Source organism: Cherax quadricarinatus, chromosome 76 (assembly GCF_038502225.1).
Source record: "Cherax quadricarinatus isolate ZL_2023a chromosome 76, ASM3850222v1, whole genome shotgun sequence".
NCBI classification, from domain to species: Eukaryota; Metazoa; Arthropoda; class Malacostraca; order Decapoda; family Parastacidae; genus Cherax; species Cherax quadricarinatus.
In genome coordinates this window covers 14,184,782-14,207,896 of record NC_091367.1, presented here as the reverse complement: position 1 = coordinate 14,207,896, position 23,115 = coordinate 14,184,782, and the positions used below count along the sequence as shown (strand labels likewise).

Sequence of the window (23,115 nt, the reverse complement as noted above, 5' to 3'; positions counted from 1 at the left end):
AATTTACTCGCAACAGTGTTGGTAGCACTATACTCGGGTACATTCGACATTATATTTCTTGTGTTCAGTGGTTCACTTCATCTTTCAGTCTCTCGTCTTGTGAAAAATCTCTCTCATTCTTCAATCTGATAATCAGTTTCTCATTTCCTAGATTCTTTGTTTACTTCGATCACTTGACTCTTTCACATGTTCACTATTAATTTCCCTCTTTTATATACCCTCCCTAATGCGTCTAAAAACTTTTGCAACCTCCCTTCAGTGTCTCCCCAAAAAAAGTGTCATCTTTAAATATCAACTGCGATAACTATCACTTTGTGTTAGATTAGTTATCTTTCAGCCTCAAACTTCCCCCCGACACCCTAGCATTCAGTTCTGTGACAACCCCCTCAAGAAATATGTTAAATATCTTTGTGATATTATACGTCCCTGTGTATGGCCTACTTTTTTGGCAAAATAATCTCCTCTCCAGCATACCTTAACATGAGCCTCACTATACACTATAAACTCTTTTGAGCAATCTTGCACCTGTTCCACACATTGCCACATTGCTATCATATCTACTCTATGTAAACCATACCCCCGGCCGGGATTGAACCCGCGGTCATAGAGTCTCAAAACTTGCATTTGTGGTCACAGTGGTGCCTGTGCTAACCTTCCTATGGTGTACAAATATACCTAGTTGGATGAATCTTATTGTGGCTAGCTGGTCTAGTGGCTAACGCGACGGGCTGGAGTTTTGAGACTCTCTGACCGCGGGTTCAATCCCGGCCGGGGTATGGTTTATTTGCAATCGTGTCATTACGATTTCTTGAGTCATGTCTACTCTATGTTTTACCTTTGCTAAATCCTAAAATGCAACAAAAAGTTCCTTACCTTTATCAAACATTGTTGAATTACATTCATTAATGAAAACACTTGTTCTACTGTTCTCTATAACCTTTTTTGTTCATACTATCTGTCTTGATTCAACCATACACTTTATCCTGTATATCTAACAGGCTTATTCACTAATAATTCTTACACTCTTCTTTATTCCCTTTTCTCAACCGCTATCACGCATATATTAAAATATACACAATCTTTTCCGAATTGTGAATTAATTAAGATTCCTTTTTTATACCTAAAACATCTGAGGGTTATGTATAGTTTCACACGGTCCAAAAAAACTATTTCTACTAACCACATCAACACTGCCCAAGAAAACACAGGCTCCCAAAGATCTTGTCGCAGGATCACTGGCAAAACAAGGACGAGGTTCCAAAGAAGTCCCTTGACTAGTCACACGATCACTGCCAAAACACAAGCTTCCAGGGGAATCTTTGACCCATGAGAACTTTGGCAATACAAAAACAGGAACCTAAAAGACTTCTTGTCACGAGAGTCCTACTAGGAAGGCAACAGTTGCAATGTGCAAGTTGAAGACTCAACTGAGGACGCTCTGCACAATTGACACTTAAATAGTGGTTTTATTGATAGTACATAGGTGACTCTGACACGTTACAAAATATATTGATATGCATTAGTTGACTCATGGGAGAGTTGTTAGTAAAACAAGACGAAATATAATTAATAAACAGAAGATAAAGAAAATGAAGAATATAAGGAAAAGAGAAGGAAACAGACATGATAAAAAATTAAAAAGCAAAATATGAAAAAAAAGGGGTGGGAGTGAAATTAAAAAAAAAAAGAGAGAGATTTAATGAAAAAAAAAATTGAAGGAAGAACAACAGGACTATACAAATGTTGGTAAAATTACCCACAATATGTAAAGTAAAAGGACACAAGTGCAACTAATGTAACATCTTATTGTGGCAACGTTTCGCTCTCCAGGAGTAACGACTTGACAACACTCCTGGAGAGCAAAACGTTGCCACAATAAAATGTCACATTAGTCTCACTTGTGTCATTATACTTTACAACAACAGGACTAAGAAGGAACTCGTAAAAATTCAGAAATATAAAAAGCCTTAGTTTGTGCAATTCTATTATATCTTTCGTGAATGTTAAAGTAATTCGCTACCCCCTACTAACTTCCCCCTACTAACTTCCCCCTACTAACTTCCCCTTACTAACTTTCCCCTACTAACTTCCCCTTACTAACTTCCCCCTATTAACTTCCCCCTACTAACTTCCCCATAGCCCCCTAAAAGTCCCCTACACGCTCATACATGACCTCTACATCCACAGATGACCTCCACGCCCACACTCACACGACCATAAATAGAATGTGTCTGGATTTCATGAGCCTGACAGTGTTGTGGTTTCATTGTCCTCGTGTCCTGAGAAGTTACGAGGCAGCCAGAGAGAGACAGAGAGAGAGAGAGAGAGAGAGAGAGAGAGAGAGAGAGAGAGACAGAGAGAGAGAGAGAGAGGGGAAAAGAGTAAAGAGAGAGTTTTTTCTTTATTCCTTGGATTTTCGATCATCTAACTTTCAGAGAGAGAGTTTTGCTGATGCATCCAACTTTCCCATCACGTTTTACCCTGACCACACCCTTTCCAATCCGACCACACCCTTTCCAATCCGACAGCACACTTTCCAATCCGACAGCACACTTTCCAATCCGACCGCACCCTTTCCAATCCGAACTCACCCTTTCCAATCCGAACTCACCCTTTCCAATCCGACCACACCCCTTCCAATCCGACCACATCCCTTCCAATCCGACCACACCCCTTCCAATCCGACCACATTCTTCCCAATTCGACCACACCCACCTTCCAATCCTACCACACAACTGCCAATCTGACCAAACCACTCGCAAGCCGACCACACCCCTTTCAATCTGACCACACCCCCCTTCCGATCCGGACACACCCTCCAAATCCAACAACACCCTTCCCAATTCGATCAGAACCCTCCCAATCCGACCCCACCCCTGTCAGTTTCACTTAACCCCTCCCATTCCGACCAAATCTCTTACAATACAATCAAACCCCTTTCCAAACCGACCAGACCCCTCACAAATCAACCAAACCCCTCCTAGTCCGACTACACCTCTGTCAATCCGATCACACCCTTTCCAATTCGATCACACCCTTTCCAATCCAACCACACCCCTCCCAATCCAACCACACCCCTCCCGATCCGACAATACTCCTTCCAATCCCACCACACCCCTCCCAATCCGACCACACCCCTTCCAATTCTACTACACCCCTTCCAAACCGACCACACCCCTTCCGATTCGACTACACCCCTCCCGATCCGAACACACCCCTCCTGTCAGTTTCGCCACACCCCTCCCAATCCGACCACACCACTTCCAATCCGATCACACCCCTCCCAATCCGACCACACCCCATCCGCTCCGACCACACCCCCCTCTGTCAGTCCGACCACACACCACCCGATCCGACAACACCCCTCCTAATCCGACCACATCCCACCCGATCCGACCACACCCCTGTCATTTCGCCCACACCCCTGTTAATTCGACCACACACCACCCGATCCGACCACACCCCTCCCTATCCGAGAACACCACTTCCAATCCGACAACACCCCTCCCAGTCCGACCATATCCCCCCAAACCGACCACACTCGTTCTTAACCGACAACACCTCTCCCTACGCGACAGACCACACCCATTCACCCCAACCACACCCATCCACCTCAACCACACCCATTCAGACCACACTCGCTCAGACCACACCCTTTCAAACCACGTTCGTTCAGACCACACTCGTTCAGACCACATCCGTTCAGACCACACTCGTTCAGACAACGCTCGTTCAGACCACACCGTTCAGACCACGCTCGTTTAGACCACACCGTTCAGACCACACCAGTTCTCTCCGGTCACACTTCTCTGCCACCCACACCTCTCGTCTCCAGACACACCTCCCTTTCAACCACATCTTTCATCCCAGTAACTCCACCCTTGCCCGGTCAATTAACCTACATACATAACTCCCCTCCCCCCGTCTCTATGCGCGGTCTCTCTGAAAGTCTCTGTAGCTCTCTGTCTCTCTTTTGATCTATCTGTAGCTATCTCTAGCTCTTTTTCTCCATCTTTCTCTATCTCTCACTCCAAATGGTCGGGATGAAATTTCTAACTTAACTGTTAATAATAATAATACTATTAATTATTTTATTATTATTATTAATAATATTATGTATTCATGGAGAAGCGCTAAGCTCGTAAGAGTCAAACAGCATCTGTGGAGTGAGAGGCAATTAGGTTTGATCCGTGGAAGGGGAAGATGCCATCCCCTTGTAACAGAACGGGTAAACAGATGTTGATTTTGCGAATGCCACGACGGAAGGTATTCAGGCTCAATTCAGAGAACTGGAGCAAAGATCCAGTTCCCTAGATCAAGAGCCCATCACCAGCGTCAAGGAACCTCCCTTGAGGGGATCGCTTTGGCATAGAATCGACCAATGTTGACACATTTTGGCAAGTTCGTCGTCGTGGTACCAGGTCCTAATAACAACAGCAGTCGTCGTGGTACCAGGTCCTAATAACAGCAGTCGTCGTGGTACCAGGTCCTAATAACAACAGCAGTCGTCGTGGTACCAGGTCCTAATAACAGCAGCAGTCGTAGTGGTACCAGGTCATAACAGCAGCAGTCGTCGTGGTGCCAGGTCCTAATAACAGCAGCAGTCGTCGTGGTACCAGGTCCTAATAACAGCAGCAGTCGTCGTGGTACCAGGTTCTAATATCAGCAATCGTCGTGGTACCAGGTCCTAATAACAGCAGCAGTCGTCGTGGTATAAGGTCCTAATAACAGCAGCAGTCGTCGTGGTACCAGGTCCTAATAACAGCAGCAGTTGTCGTGGTACCAGGTCCTAATAACAGCAGCAGTCGTCGTGGTACCAGGTCCTAATAACAGCAGCAGTCGTCGTGGTACCAGGTCCTAATAACAGCAGCAGTCGTCGTGGTACCAGGTCCTAATAGCAGCAGTCGTCGTGGTACCAGGTCCTAATAACAGCAGCAGTCGTCGTGGTACCAGGTCCTAATAACAGCAGCAGTCGTCGTGGTACCAGGTCCTAATAACAGCAGCAGTCGTCGTGGTACCAGGTCCTAATAACAGCAGCAGTCGTCGTGGTACCAGGTCCTAATAACAGCAGCAGTCGTCGTGGTACCAGGTCCTAATAACAGCAGCAGTTAGCTTCTCCACAGTTGAACAGTCCTGTTTCACAATCCTGCATTTGGTTATTGCCAATAGATTCTCAATATTGGTGAAGTCAGGAGATCAGTTTAGAACACTTAGCACACTCTTTTCGAAGAATGTCAATATTTTTCTGGAAGTGTGGCATGGAGCAAGATCCTGGAAAATGCCTTCTCCATCAGGAAAGTCTGTATCTACAATAGGGAGCAAATGAGTAGCCAGGATTGCATTATATTTGTCACTGTTCATCGTTCCCACAACAATAACAACCAGTCCCGGCCCTTTAGCAGTAGAACTACTCCAGAACATCTTAGGTGAGTGTTTTGGCACTTGTGAATGTGTCCATTCCAAAGAGGTTCGCCTTTGCTCCGTCTCACTTTCACTGACCTGTACCCATACACAGTACTTAAAAATATACCACATTTGAAAATACAACTTTTCTCCATTCATCTGTGGTCCATCCCTTATGATCGCGTGCCACTACAACCGCTTTTTCTATAGCGGCAGTCCATATTTTTTTCTTTACTGGCTTTCTGGCAGTTCTGCCAACTTCAAGGAGCCTTTGTCGAACAGTTGAAGAATAAATATTCATGACAGTTGAAGCCAAATCTCTCTGTAAATATTTGCTGGTTTTCTTGGAATCCTTCACACTATTTTTTTTATGATAACCTTGTCATCGTGAAGTGTTGTCTTGCGTTTTCTTTGTCTTCCTCGACGCAGTGCTACACAATCACCAGTGTCGTCAGCTCTTTTCAGAATCCGACCAACAGTTGTCTTTTTTAGTCCTAGGTGTAACATGCATGCTTCCTAGGTGTAACATCCATCATGAATTTTAGCAGAAATCATTAACTGAAGGGGAGAATTTGGCGAAAACGCATTCACACACACAGCACGTTTTCAGGAATAGCCTTACAGAACAACAGTTGTTGTAGCACTGACAAAAGTCGCAGGGTAACACCACAGCTGGATGGTTGCCAGAAGTCGGAAGCAAACTCTTATGAAGAGAAAATAACCCAAACTACATTAAGCCAGAGAAAAAGACAAGTAAGAAAATCACAAAATTTACTCCTGTCCCAATTAATTTGCACACTACTGTACTTACTTGCGAACGTCACTCTTGATGGAGTACATTATACAATCGAGTATCTCACTCGACTGTATGACAACAATCCATACTTACGGGAGTTCATCACTTCAGTAGAGTACAACAACACGTGTGTATAATGCTCCTCTGTGTTGTTGTTTCATAGGGCCACTGACAGCTTGCGCCGTATCAGGCCATAGATCTGTGGACTACAAAACATGCTAGAGGACAGTGGTGTACTTACTTGAGTAGGACACTCCACCGTCGCTGTGTTTGCCACTGTGGTTGGGGTGATTATTGTGCTTCTCATAATGGTCCATTGTCCGGGTCATCTCACCACTCCCACACCCTCTCACGGTGAGGAGCTCAACTTATTGTGAAAGTCTTTTCAGAGGATGAGGGTGGGTTGGTGTGGAGAAATTGCTCTCGGGAATTGGAGCGAGAAGTTTTGCGTGGGGGCCGCCCACGGATGTCACAGGTGGTGAAGGGGACCCCCCAGCCGTCACAGGTGGTGAAGGGGACCCCCAGTCCTCACAGATGGTGGAGGAAGGCCCTTAAGACCTTCACAGATAGAAGATGGGGGGTCCAAGGCGGTGGCAAATTTCTAGACGAAGGGGCCAAGATCGTTACAGCTGGTGGTGACGAGACCCCAAGATCGTCACAGATGCTGAAGGAAGGATCGGAGACGATCACATTTGATGAAAACGACCCCAAAACTTTCATAGAAAGCAAAGGAAGGCTCTAAGACCCTCACAGATGCTGGAGTAAGGGTTCACACATTGGCAAGTTTCCTAAAACCATCCCAGGACGAAGAAGGAACCCTCACAATGGTCCTAAAGAACTCACAAAACCAGACACAGAACGACCTGTATCAGGCCTTTCAGAAACTGTCAATTACTTTCTTAAATTTCCTTTCATCCTTTGAGGCGCCGTGGACAGCGTGACATCAGCGAGCAGCCAGAGTAATTTTGCAGTGTGATGTCAAGAATATCTTGCGTGGTCAGTCCTCATTCGATCTTCAAACACTTCAATAAAAACTGCATTCGAAAAAATAGTCAGAAAATTTTAAAATGTCATGAGCAGGATATATATATATATATATATATATATATATATATATATATATATATATATATATATATATATATAATTATTATTATTATTATTATGTACTGCAATTGCAAAGAAACTGCTATCCAAACTATGCATAAAGAGCCGCTAGGAGACGAAAAATACTACTATCTCTAGGCCTTTCGCGCTTTCACAAATGCTTCTTAGGAAGCTAAGCAATGTTGCGAGAGTTGCAACATGTAAGTTGAGGGGGAAAATTCTCAGAGGTAGGGAAGGGATGTATCACGCACCAAACCTATCACCGGGTAAAGATGGGCTCGGGGTTCATGTGCACATTCGTACTTAGAGAGTGTCCGTGTTTGACGTCAAAATCAAAATAATATTTCCTAACAAGATACTTAATTTCTATCTGGTTAATAGAAAAACCACAGTTTAGGAGAGGAAATATAATACTACGTTTCGGTCCCTCTTGGATCATTAACATGTTGAGACTGATGATAGTCCAAGACGGACCGAATTGTAGTGTAAGTTATTAAGTCGTGAATTGTTCGAGATACGGTATTGTGGGTCAGTGGTGAATTGTTCCAGTAACGGTATTTTGGATTTTGTTCATCATACCAACGTCGTATCTTTCAGAAATGCACTTTTAATGCAAAATAATATAATACTCAAGTTCAAACAGAAAAATATTTTCGAGATTTTCGTCTTTGTATCAGACACAGCTGTGACTTTAACCCAGCCTGAGGCACAGAAGCCCAGACAAAGGTCTGAAAGGAAAATCTGTCTTTTTTTTCTTGTTAAATGTTAAAATACAAGAAAAAAAGGTCGCAGACCACCACACACCTCTACACAAATTACCAGTCACCACTACCACCACATGACGCAGAATGTGCCACCAACAGACACCACAAACACAACATCCACCAACAAAAGCAACGTCCATCAATATTCACCACAATCAAAATAGTTGCTAACAGCCTACACAATGGCAATATTTATTACATTAATCAACAATCACTACTACGTTCCAAAATGACACTCACCAGTAACAACACTACACAGAAAGGTACCAGTACCACTACACGTCACACAGGTACCCCACTAACACGACGACATGATACACAGGAGCTCACTAACACAACAAGACACATAGGAGCCCTCTAACTCCACACTAAACAGAGGAACCCAACACCGCCATAAGACAACACAGAAACCCCCACTAACACTGCAAAAGTATCCACAGGAACACACCACCCCAACACGACATACAACACACCAACCATCATCACAACACTCAAGAATCAACACAACCACAACGCAACACAATACAATCCACGGACGCACCAACTCTCTCCACTCCAGCCTGATGCTCCTCCAGCTCGTCACCATGGTCGGCAGTGTAGACAAAAACTGATATGACACATTGTCTCCTGATACGGGTCTTAGTAGTATAGATGACCCGATATGACACACATTTAAAATTTTATACCTGCGAGAACCAACTGGATGACTTTATATATATTTTCGTATGGAGTAATCTTGGGATACTAAGGACACAACTAATAAGTGTCACACCATTATTTTTTCAAAACTGAAGAAATCATAGAACGAGTTATTACATGATAAAAATCCGACTTCGATGATAGTCCTGATGAATAAACTAACAGAAAATGCAATTATCTGGAACTTTTATTAACGGCGTTTTGCCCACACAGTGAACTTTTTTTTATGTCACAAACAAGTGAACTTGGTGTGGGAATTAGAGCTTATAAAGTAGTGCGCAAAGGTGAAGTGAAGCAAAGTGAGGTGCGCGTCAAGTCACTTTGATTTCGAAATGTCCTACGAATTTTGTGGCAAGATGTGCTACTAAACTGAAGGAAAAGTTGTCATGGTTGACGTTGTTGTAGATCTTAGTGAGTGCAGATTCAAAGACTCTTCTCTGGGTTACGTTTTCCTTGATAATTTGTAGCGCACTAATCCAGTGTCTTAAATAGTTGCGATGTATTACTCAGGTTGCTTAGTGGTTTATGCACTGGGCTGGAGTTTTACGGCTCGCTCGCAATGGGTTTAAACCACATCCATTCCCTGGTTTATTGTGTAGATGTTGTTAAGGTTTTTCTCCACTTCCACTCACACTGTGACACGTGATGTTCTCATACGTGATGTTATACGTGATGCAGTTATACATGATGTCATACGTGATGTCATACGTGATGGTGTTATACGTGATATCATACGTGATGTCATACGTGATGTCATACGTGATGTCATTCGTGATGTTCCCATACATTTTCTCACCATAAATTCCCTGTATCTGCACCAGGAAACTTCTTAAAGTGTTCCTCCATCGAACAAACTTTCGAAAACATTACCTAGAAAATTCTTTTTCACTTCTCTTACTACACTTCTCCACCACCTTTCCTCCACTTAATTCACTTTTTTATTACTTCTCTTCCCTTAACTTCACAACTTCACTTACCCCCTCTCTTTGCTTTACTTTCCCCTCTATTTCTCTTCCCCTCCCCTCTTCACTTCCCCTTTTCTTATTTCACTTCTGCACCACTTCCTCTCTCATTATTTCACGTTTTTTGCTATTTCTCTTCGCTTGACCATTTCTCGTCTCTAATGTTCTCCTACCCTCTCCCCTTCTCTCCTTCACCTTTCTACCACTTTTCTCCTCAGCCACTTCTCCTCTCCTCCAATTCTTTTCCACCAGTCCTCACCTTTTACTTGACTAATTACGGCCACCATCAACGATCGACTGAACGATCAGTCTATAATGACTTCAGATTTGGCTCCTGTATGTGAGGTCATGCCCTCTACCGCTATCACCACCACCTAGCAAACACCGCTCCTACACGCACATCTGTGCACACAAACCGCAAACAAACTTACGAACGGTGCAGTTAAGAAACTCTCTCTCTCACACACACACACACACACACACACACACACACACACACACACACACACACACGCACACGCACACAAGCGCGACACTGCACCGTGTACGTCAGGCCCATATGCAACACTAGTATGGAACCCACACCTGATCCAACACGTCAAGAAATTTGAGAAAGTGCAAAGGTTTGCAACAAGACTAGTCCCGGAACTGAGGGGTTTGTCGTACGAGGAGAGGTTATGCGAACTCAACTGGAAGTTGAAAACTCACATGATTCACAGGGATGTTAAGAAGCATTTCTTCGGCCATAGAGTTGTCAGGAAATGGAACAATATGGAGACTGATTTAGCGGAGGTAGGATCCAGAGGAATGATAAAGTTCATGGAGGAGGAGTGAGCAGACCTAGTAGCGACCAGTGGCGGGGCCAGGAGCTAACACTCCACCCCAGCAACCACACTTAGGTGACTAATTAGGTGAGTATACACACACACACGCACAAACGACTTTCTCTTATACGTATATATATATATATATATATATATATATATATATATATATATATATATATATATATATATATATATATATATATATATATATATATATATATATACGTATGGGGAAGTAGAACAGAATTCTTCCTCCGTAAGCCATGCGTGTTGTTAGAGGCGACTAAAATGCCGGGAGCAAGGGGCTAGTAACCCCTTCTCCCGTATAAATTACTAAATGTAAAAAGAGAAACTTTCGTTTTTCTTTTTGGGCCACCCCGCCTTGGTGGGATACGGCTGGTTTGTTGAAATATATATATATATATATATATATATATATATATATATATATATATATATATATATATATATATATATATATATATATATATATAATGTCGTGCCGAATAGGCAGAACTTGCGATCTTGGCTTAAATAGCAACGCTCATCTTGCCATATAAGACAAGTGAAAATTTGTGTATGCAATAATTTTGCGAAAATCATTCTGAACCTAACGAAAAAAATATATTTCACTGTGTTTGTCTAGTATTAAATTATTGTAAACAAATCTAAAATATAATTAGTTGGGTTAGGCTAAAATAAATTGTTCTTGTTATAATAAGGTTAGGTAAGTTTTTTAAGATTCTTTTGGTGCAAAATTATAAATTTTTACATTAACATTAATGAAAAAAATATATCTTTAAACGTATAAAAGAAAATTTTAGAAAGTACTTGATTTTAAATGAGTTCTTGCTAATTGACCAGTTTTACATATTCGGCACGACATATATATATATATATATATATATATATATATATATATATATATATATATATATATATATATATATATATATATATATAGGAAAGATATATAGGGAAGTACCACATCTAAAGCTGGAATGGAGACCCTCATCCTCACAGAAGACAATAAACGTACCTCAGGGAAAACTCAAGGTTGTCCCCGGAGCTGTTTGAATATTTTCCCATATACAGTGGACCCCCGCTTAACGATCGCCTCCAAATGCGACCAATTATGTAAGTGTATTTATGTAAGTGCGTTTGTACGTGTATGTTTGGGGGTCTGAAATGGACTAATCTACTTCACAATATTCCTTATGGGAAAAAATTCGGTCAGTACTGGCACCTGAACATACTACTGGAATGAAAAAAGTTCGTTTCCACTGTATATATATATATATATATATATATATATATATATATATATATATATATATATATATATATATATATATATATATATATATATATATATAATGTGTGTGTGTGTGTGTGTGTGCGCGATAAGATTGCAGTAATCAGGTGATATCACAATATGCATAATAACCAATGTGAGAAAAAATTGTGAATTTACAATCGCTTTCATGGTTTCTCTCATTATTTTTCCCTTTCTTTTATAATCTGAGAATTTACGAAAGCTCTTGGAAATTTACTATTTTCTCGCAGTTATTATTTTGCATATAATTTTGTGTGTTTGTACACGACTGCGCGCGCACACACACACACACACACACACACACACACACACACACACACACACACACACACACACACATGTATAGAGACGTACACGACTGCACATACACATGTATACACAGAGATGTACTAACTAAATTAACAGCATGCATAATATATTGCTTTACCGAAAACATTTCAACGAGGGCATTTTTATAAGTCTTGATACCTCCCACACCTTTCCCACACATTCCCTATACTTCCCACATCTTCCCACATCTTCCCCACACTTCCCCACACTTCCCACATCTTCCCACATCTTCCCACATCTTCCCACATCTTCCCACATTTTCCCCACACTTCCCACACCCCCACCACACCCTCCCCACACATTTCCTACACTTCCTACATACTCACCACACTTCATACACCCTCCCCACAATTCCTAAATCCTCCCAACACTTTATACACCCTCCCCACACCTCCCATACACTCACCACACTTCATAGAACCTCCTCACACTTCCCACACCCTCACCAAACTTCATACACACTCGACACACCCTTCCCACAGCTTCTCCACACTTCCCAAATCCTCTCAACACCCGTTCCACCCACACTCTCCCCTCACACATCCCCACCATCCATAAGTTGGTCAGTCATCTCTCCTTCGTGCCTAAAGACGAGTCAGGAATTTAAACTCTGTGGGAATTCCCGAGGGTAAATTCCCAAGGTTCAGATATTTTGTGGATTCTGGCAGGATAACGGATAGAGTTATCATCATTGACTTACGCAACTTGACTGGAGGTGACGGAATACCATCCCTGGGGTCGGGGAGGGTAGGAGGGGAGGCAAGGGTAAGGGGTAGGGGAGGGTTTATGGAGGTGGACGAGGGGGTGTGCGGTACGGAATGGGTGTGGAAAGTAGGAGGAGGGGGAGGAGAAGAGCCAGGAGGCTGAGAGGAGGAGAAGACGGTAACCGGTGAAAGAGATAGACCTATAAGAGAAAATACAGACAGAGGAAGAGGAGTAATGGAACGCTCTGAAAAACTTTTAAAAGACAGGAATGGGAAAGAGGCGATATGAGGGGACGAGAGGAAGTAAAAAATACTGGACAAATGGGTGAGGGGAGAAAGAGAGGGGAAATAAATCATTCCTGAAAACTTAGTTTCAATGTACCACAGAAACCTGTCTACTGAAAGCTGTGCTCAACCACCAACAACCTGGCCGACCACTTATATATATATATATATATATATATATATATATATATATATATATATATATATATATATATATATATATATATACACTATAAGTTACCATATTGTCCTAGGCACATGTCGATTAGACACTTGGCCTGTTGTATGTGTGTGTGTGTGTGTGCTCACATAATTGTGGTTTCAGGGGTCGAGACTCAGCTCCTGGCCTCCCTCTTCACTGATCGCTACTACGTCCTCCCTCTGCTTTCTGAGCTTTTTCATACCTCGCCTTAAAGCTATGTATGGTTCCGCCTCCACTACATCACTTGCTAGGCTATTCCACTGCCTGACGACTCTATGACTGAAGAAATACTTCCTAACGTCCCTGTGACTCGTCTGAGTCTTCAGCTCCCTTGTTTCTGTGTCCTCTCTCTGGAACATCCTGTCTGTGTCCACCTTATCTATTCCACGCAGTATTTTGCATGTCGTTATCATGTCTCCAGTGACCTTCCTGTTCTCCAGTGTCGTCAGTCCGAGTTCCCTCAACCTTTCTTCGTAGGACATTCACCTGAACTCCGGAACTAGCCTTGTTGCACACCTCTGTACTTTCTCTAATTTCTTGTGAGTGTGTGTGTGTGTGTGTGTGTGTGTGTGTGTGTGTGTGTGTGTGTGTGTGTGTGTGAATGTGTGTGTTTGAATGCAATTATTATTTTAAGAGTAGTCACTGAGATAGGAAGTTTTTACGTGTCTCGTACCCATCCATTGGGTAGTAGTCAAAAAGTAAAAAAAAATAATATTTACCTGTTAATTATAGTTATGTTATGTAGAAAAAGTTATATTTCATTTATTTGCAAATATTAGTGACATTAGGTAGGTCTCTGTTTTGTAAATGAAGAAATTTATGTAAATAACTCTACGGACATTGCAACCCAGGTTTAACTATCTTCCATCACCACCACTGTGCTGCCAGTGAACACTGTTATTGTCACTGTCATCACCACTGAGAGCACTGTGATACCAGTGATATATTTACCACTGTTATTGTCACTGTCATCACCACTGAGAGCACTGTGATACCAGTGATATATTTACCACTGTTATTGTCACTGTCATCACCACTGAGAGCACTGTGCTACCAGTGAAATGTTTACCATTGTTATTGTCACTGTCAGCACCACTGAGAGCACTGTGCTACCAGTGATATGTTTACCATTGTTATTGTCACTGTCAGCACCACTGAGAACACTGTGCTACCAGTGATATGTTTACCATTGTTATTGTCACTGTCAGCACCACTGAGAGCACTGTGCTACCAGTGATGTGTTTACCACTGTTATTGTCACTGTCAGCACCATTGAGAGCATTGTGCTACCAGTGATGTGTTTACCACTGTTATTGGCACTCTCAGTACCACTGAGAGCACTGTGCTACCAGTGATATGTTTACCATTGTTATTGTCACTGTCAGCACCACTGAGAGCAGTGTCCTACCAGTAATGTGTTTACCACTATTATTGTCAGTGTCAGCACCACTGAAAGCAATGTGCTACCAGTGATATCTTTACCACTGTTATTGTCACTGTCATCACTGAGAGCAAAGTGCTACCAATGATATCTTTACCACTGTTATTGTCACTGTCAGCATCACTGAGAACACTCTGCTACCAGTGATGTGTTTACCACTTTTGGTTATTGTCACTGTCAGCACCGTTCACAGTGACAATAAATCTCATTCACTGGCTAAAAATTTCAAACCATTAATAAGGAAGCTCATGACTTTGCTGGGGCGACGTGGTCAAAAACTGAATTGTACGATAACCGGACCGGACAAAATCCGGGGTTTCACTGTAGATATATGCATTGGAATGCTTGTGTAGTGTGACCTAAGTGTACGTAGAAGTAGCAACATATACCTGTTATACAGCATGTTTGAGATAGAAAAGAGGGATACTAGCAGTCCTACCTGTGTGTGTGTGTGTGTGTGTGTGTGTGTGTGTGTGTGTGCGTGCGTGCGTGTGTGTATGTGTGTGTGTGTGTGCAGTAATCGCAAACAAGTGATGTAAGATGCAAAACAACCACGGGGGAGTTGAATGATAGCTCTAGGTCTTTCGTGTTGCAACCAACACATCATCAGGAGCTTGCAATGAATGTGAATGTGTCTTGTGTTATGCAGTGCAAAAAATGGTTTTGGAAATCACTGAAAAATCATCTTAAGACAGTTACTGATATCAGTCTTACTGGAAGGGAGGGAGAGAGCGAGAGAGAGAGAGAGAGAGAGAGAGAGAGAGAGAGAGAGAGAGAGAGAGAGAGAGAGAGAGAGTGTCAACAAAGTAGGCTTAGCGAAATACTTTAAGCCTAAAATTTAATTAGCCTTGTTTCCACCTAGAAAATTTCCGTTATAGAAAATGTTAATGATTTTAAAATTAAGATTAGTAGGAGGAGGAGAAACAGGAAGAAGAAGAGGAGGAGGAGGAGAAGAAGAAGGAGAAGTAGGAGGAGAAGGAGGAGAAGGAGAAGGAAAAGGAGAATGAGAAAGAGAAAGAGGAGGAGGAGGAGGAGAAAGAGGAGGAGAAAGAGGAGGAGGAGTTAGGGCAGATTCGTCAGCAGGAACTTGGGCTAAAATATATTGAAATACTGACGAAGTTTGTGTCACTGTGAGAAAGTAAGTCTAGGGAGAGTTGATGGTGATAGTTGTGGTGATGGTGGTAGTTGTGGTGGCGATGGTGGTAGTTGTGGTAGTTGCGGTGATGGAGGTACTTGTGGGGGTGGCAGTTGTGATGGTGGCAGTTGTGGTGGTAATTGTGGTATTTATGGTGATTGTAGTATTTGTGGTGGTGATTGTGGTAGTTGTGGTGGTGATGGTGGTAGTTGTGGTGGCGATGGTGGTAGTTGTGGTGGTGATGGTGGTAGTTGTGGTGATGGTAGTTGTGGTGGTGATGGTAGTAGTTGTGGTAGTTGCGGTGATGGAGGTACTTGTGGGGGTGGCAGTTGTGATGGTGGCAGTTGTGGTGGTAATTGTGGTATTTATGGTGATTGTAGTATTTGTGGTGGTGATTGTGGTAGTTGTGGTGGTGATGGTGGTAGTTGTGGTGTTAGTGGTGGTAGCTGTGGTGATGGCAGTTGTGATGGTAATGGTGGTATTTGTGGTGGTAGTTCTAGTGGTGGTTGTGGTGGTCATAGTTGTAGTTATGGCAGTTTGTAACGCCTTATCCGATCCTCGCCGAGTTCATCGTTACTCCGCAATGTTGACAGTCAGAGGCACCTGACTGGCCTAGTCACAGACCTCTATGAACATTGTCAATAAGTACAAAATCATGTATTTTGGAAACTGCATTCTCTAACATTAATACAAAATATAAAGCAACTAGGCAGGACAAGGTACAGAACTTATTAAGAGTAACCACCAGCAATTAACTTAATTGTTACATCCAGGCTGAGGGACTGACTACCTGGTATCAAGACTGAGAGACTGACTACCTGGTATCAAGACTGAGAGACTGACTACCTGGTATCAAGACTGAGGGACTGACTACCTGGTATCAAGACTGAGGGACTGACTTCCTGGTATCAAGACTGAGGGACTGACTACCTGGTATCAAGACTGAGGGACTGACTACCTGGTATCAAGACTGAGGGACTGACTACCTGGTATCAAGACCGAGGGACTGACTACCTTGTATCTAGACTGAGGGACTGAATACCTTGTATCAAAGCTAAGGGACTGCCTAGTATCTATCAAGGCTGAGGGACTCAGCACTATCTATCAAGGCTGAGGGACTGACCATTATCTATCAAGGCTGAGGGACTGACCACTATCTATCAGTGCTGAAGGACCGACTACCTTGTAACAAACCTAAAGGACTGACTTCCTTGTATCAAGACTAAGGGATTGACCACCATCTATCGAGGTTACTGGGCTAACTACCTTGTACCATAGGACTGACTTCCTTGTACCATAGGACTGACTTCCTTGTACCATAGGACTGACTTCCTTGTACCATAGGACTGACTTCCTTGTACCATAGGACTGACTTCCTTGTACCATAGGACTGACTTCCTTGTACCATAGGACTGACTTCCTTGTATCAAGGCTGAAAAACTAACGACCTTCTATCAAGGCAGAGAGACTGTCCACCTCAAATTCTCTTCTCTACTTCTATCGTCTCCATACGTCATAATCGCCTATATTCGACTGAAGAAGCCTGCTACTCGGGTGAAAAACTTCAACAACAAAAATATCCAAATGTTGCACATGTTTTGATTATCAGCTTACTGGCATTGCATGTCACTGATCCCGTGGCCCGGTTGGCAACGCTCTCGCCTCATACATTGAGTGTCCATGGTTCAATCCCCGGCCGGGTGGAAACACTGGGCGTGTTTCTTTACACCTGCTGTTCCTGTTCACCTAGCAGTAAGTAGGTACCTGGGTGTTAGTAGACGTGTGTAGGTGGCATTCTGGGGGACAAGATAGAAGGATCACAATGGAAATAAGACACAGTCCTCGATGACGCACTAACTTTCGTGGGTTATCTGGGTGGGTAACCCTCCCTATCCTGGGTTATCCTGGGTGGGTAACCCTCCCTATCCTGGGTTATCCTGGGTGGGTAACCCTCCCTATCCTGGGTTATCCTGGATGGGTAACCCTCCCTATCCTGGATTATCCTGTGTGGGTAACCCTCCCTATCCTGGGTTATCCTGGGTGGCTAACCCTCCCTATCCTGAGTTAAAAATCCGAACAAAAATCTTATTGACACAATGACGCGAGAAATATTATTGAATAATGACGCAAGTTTTACGCAGCATCTCGTATGCGCTCTGGTTATGGTTCATAAATTACTTGCACAACTAAGATAGACAAGGATAGACTAGAATAGACTAGGATAGATTGGATGGTCAACTGGGATTCAAGTCTATCGACGTCAGAGTCAAGATTACTCTAATCCCTCAACTTAGGAGGGGGGATTAGAGAGGGAGGAGGGATTAGAGAGACAGGGATTAGAGAGACAGAAGGGATTAGAGGGACAGGATGGATTAGAGAGACAGGAGGGTTCAGAAAGCCAGTAGGGATTAAAGAAACAGGAGGGATCAGAGAGACAGTATAGAGACAGGAAGGATTCCACAGGACGGGTTAGAGAAACAACAGGAATTAGAGAGAAGGGACGGACTGCAGAGAAGAGATTAGAGAGAGAAGAAGGATTAGAGAAAGAGAGCGAGAGAGAGAGAGGAGGGATTAGAGATAGTAGAGGGGAGAAGAGGCAGAAAAGAGAAGGCCAATAAAGTCAGTTAAGGTGGGAAGGGAGAGGGAGAAGATTGAAGTTAGGCAGAGAGAGAGAGAGAGAGAGAGAGAGAGAGAGAGAGAGAGAGAGAGAGAGAGAGAGAGAGAGAGAGAGAGAGAGAGAGGGATGGGGACGAAGACGGCGGTGACGAAGGGACATTGGAGAAAGAAAATACATACAAATGAAGGGAGAGAGGAGGTGGATTGAAATGAAGAGAGGAGAGGAGAAAGATCGAAATAAAGGGAGAAGTAAGGAAGAAGATTAAGAAGAATAGGTTAAAGAAGGGGGTAGAAGATGATGAAAATATAATTGCGAAGGAATAGAGAGAGAGAGAGAGAAGAAAAACTAAAAATACGAGTAACAGAGACAAAGGATAGAGGGAAGAAGAGGGATATACAGAAGAGAGAGAAAGACTGGAAAAGAGAGAATATATATATATATATATATATATATATATATATATATATATATATATATATATATATATATATATATATATATATATATATATATATATATATATATATATATATATATATATATAATACACACACACACATATATATATATATATAATACACACACACACACATATATATATGTATATATATATATATATATATATATATATATATATATATATATATATATATATATATATATATATATATATAAATATATATAATACACACATATATATATATATATATATATATATATATATATATATAATATATATATATATATATATATATATCTATATATATATATATATATATATATATATATATATATATATATATAATATATATATATATATATATATATATATATATATATATATATATATATACATGTACATATATGAGAGAGAGAGAATTTTTATTCAGCAAAACTGAATACAGCTGCTGCTAACTTACTTTACAGTTACACAGTCGGAACAAAAACTTGCTGTTTCAATGTTTATTGAATCATTGACAATGAAACTCATATAAAGTGTGAAAGCTGTGGGCCTGAGCTGTGAGGCTTCAGTAAGATAGTAGGGATGTCATCCAGTGGCTCAGTAATGACTGGTCAGCTGTGGCAGCTTCCAAGTTTTCCTTCGTGACCAGAGTTGGAGATAAATGGTATAAAATACCGACACGATGGAATACTAGACACAAATGCAGTATAATGCGATCTTTTATAGACTACGTTTCGCCCACACAGTGGACTTTATCAAGTCACAAACACATCTGACTGAGCAGATACAAGTAGGTTCGCCAGGACGTCCTGGCCTGGGTCATCTCCGTGTGGGAACCCGGTGATCTGAGCAGAGAGTACCTGAGTATATATGAATATATATGTACTCTGATAAATTCCACTGTATGGGCAAAACTCATTATACTACATTTGTGTTTATTTTTCCATATCTAGTGTTAATGTTAAGAGATGGTAAATCTGTCTTACGGAACTTGACATATTTATGGTTGAATTAGAGACCATGGAGAAAACAGAGTGGATTGCATTTTGCTAGACGCCTAACACGCCACTAAGAGGACACTAGTTATCAAAAAGAAAAACACAGAGCTGACAAAAAGTTCCTCAACTGATATGGGAGAACAAGATAAATATGAATTAGATACTCATTGTGAAGGGTAGTATTTGAGAAGTACCTGCTCCTGGAGAGCGAAAGGTTGCCACAATTAAATATCACGTTAGTTGCGTCTGTGTCTATTTACCCAACATTTTGTCGGTAATTCTACCATTTTAAGGAAGAAGGCTCAAACGGAGTCCTCCAAGGGTCAAACATTTGACACATCCTATTCCTTATATACACGAACATCCTTCCAGTGAGGATTGATTCCTTCATGTCACCGTCTGTGAATGTCACAGAATCCTTTGAAAGGAAACAAACGATGGATGCTTACAGGAAGGCTTTGACAAACTGCATAACGGATCTAACAGTGTTAGAAGATATAGTACGAAAAAGCTTATAAACAAGACCGATGGAGCTAGACACTTCTCCAGGCTGAGGGACTGACCATCACAAAACTATTGCTTGACGACTGATCGACTGATTACATCTTTATCTCTCCGCTACTTCTGCTGTCTCCGACTTTAGTCACCACGGTATTTGACTGAAGAAGACGAAGAATTAGACAAATGCGCAACATCTGGGTATTTTTAATTTGTAGACGTTTTACCATCCAGTAGTCAACATCATCAGACGTTTTACCATCCAGTAAACATCATCAGACGTTTTACCATCCAGTAGTCAACATCAGACGTTTTACCATCCAGTAGTCAACATCATCAGACGTTTTACCATCCAGTAAACACCATCAGACGTTTTGCTATCCAGTAGTCAACATCAGACGTTTTACCATCCAGTAGTCAACATCATCAGACGTTGCACATTTCTTCAATTCTTCATCTTGTCGGTATTGTAGACCATTCATTTTCGACTGAAGAAGACTACTCTGTGTGCGAAACGCTTTACCAATAAAAAGATACTGTTTGTACTCACTGATATACTGGTCTTCAGATCAGCATTATTTACCCAGAAGAGAGAGTGTGACTGTTAATTGACGAATGAGTTATTCGTGTACCATCTGGGAATCTTTATTGTGGAAACTTTTCGCCAGTCATCATCAGTACAGTGCAGAGAAAGGAGGAAGATGAGGACTTTGAGGTAATCAGTCCCTCAGCTTGGAGTGTTTGGTATTTGTTCTGTCCATCAGTCTCGATAGAAGTGCAGTATATTCCCCAGATGAGGTGGAGCAGTGGTAGGCGGAGTCACCAGTGGAAAAAAAAACACTAGTGGAAGTTGCTATTGCCTATTTATTCATACTCAAGTGTTGCACATGTCTTATTCATCAGCTTCTGAGCTGATGAATATGACTCATGTGGAATCTTAACCCTTCATTTCGATTTTAAAGTCCTGAATTGAGTACTCTTACTAGCAGTGACGTTGAGATATGTGGGAGACAAGTGAGAGATGTAAAGTAAAAGGACACAAGTGCAACTAATGTGACATTTATTGTGGCAACGTTTCGCTCTCCAGGAGCTTTATCAAGCCATTACGTAATGGCTTGATAAAGCTCCTGGAGAGCGAAACGTTGCCACAATAAATGTCACATTAGTTGCACTTGTGTCCTTTTACTTTACATATTGTCGGTAATTCTACCAACTTTATTACAAGTGAGAGATGGGATGGAAATGAATGAAAAGAAGGGAGAGAGATGGAGGAATAAATAGATGAAGGGTAGGGTGAATGGTAGGGGAAAGAGGGAGGGAGAGAGAGAGAGAGAGAGAGAGAGAGAGAGAGAGAGAGAGAGAGAGAGAGAGAGAGAGAATAGATAGAGTTAAATGGCCAACAAAAAATCGAGGCAGTAGAAGTAGATAAAGAAACCCAAAAACTCTTTGATAAACATAGAATACGTTTTCCCGTAAGCCCATCAAAAAAATATTCCATCAATTTCAAAATAATTCCTCCTGTGGATTATAAATTTAAATATTTAAATTACTTTAGTAAGGCCTTTTTTTTAATCTCTGATGAAAGTAATATAAAAAATGTCTGATCCAAATTACGATAACTCTCAAAATAAAATATAATACTGGACTGACCACTCGCCTCATTCACCCGTTAATATCATAGCTTAATTAATGTATATACAACTGTTGTCTATGCAACTGCTGTATATGCACTTGCATATACAATTACTGTACGTATAATTGCTGCATATACGAATGTTGTGTATGAAGTTTCAGCATTTTTAGAATCGCCTGAGGAGGGTCTCTAACAGGACCGAAAATAGTCGCTTGTTTTTTTCTGTTCTATTCACTGTGTTACTCGTAATATACCCTGACGGTTATTGTTTACTTCACTCAGTGCAAATAATCTGTATATTAAACTTCTCTGTATAGGCAACTACTGAATATATACAGTTGTTTATATATATATATATATATATATATATATATATATATATATATATATATATATATATATATATATATAATGTCGTGCCGAATAGGCAGAACTTGCCATCTTGGCTTAAATAGCAACGCTCATCTTGCCATATAGGACAAGCGAAAATTTGTGTATGCAGTAATTTAGCCAAAATCATTCTTAACCTAACGAAAGAAATATATTTCACTGTGTTTGTTTAGCATTAAATTATTGTAAACAAATCTAAAATATATTTAGTTGGGTTAGGCTAAAATAAATTGTTCTTGTTATAATAAGGTTAGGTAAGTTTTATACGATTCTTTTGGTGCAAAATTAAAAAATTTTACATTAACATTAATGAAAAATATGTATCTTTAAACGTATAAGAGAAAATTTTAGAAAGGACTGTTTAAATGAGCTCTTGCTAATTGACCAGTTTTACCTATTAGGCACGACATATATATATATATATATATATATATATATATATATATATATATATATATATATATATATATATATATATATATATATATATTCCTTGCATTGTTAACATCTCTAGTAAGGCTTATG

The 23,115-nt window shown here is 41.1% G+C and overlaps 1 protein-coding gene across 11 annotated transcripts in view; it reads right to left on the bottom strand.

Moving 5' to 3' along the window:
• Positions 1-23,115, bottom strand: part of LOC128703633 (band 7 protein AGAP004871) — a 478,066-nt gene that overhangs the window by 161,444 nt on the left and 293,507 nt on the right. For 4 of the 11 annotated variants that reach the window (XM_070101315.1, XM_070101316.1, XM_070101314.1 and 1 more), the window contains exon 1: positions 6,441-7,193. The exons of 2 other annotated variants lie outside the window; for them this stretch is intronic. In XM_070101315.1, coding sequence (XP_069957416.1) covers positions 6,441-6,528 — 88 coding nt within the window. In that variant the 5' untranslated portion in view covers positions 6,529-7,193. Of the gene's footprint in view, positions 1-6,440; positions 7,206-23,115 lie in introns of those variants that run through there. 5 more of the 11 variants (XM_070101319.1, XM_070101320.1, XM_070101318.1 and 2 more) reach the window with 5 other exon arrangements.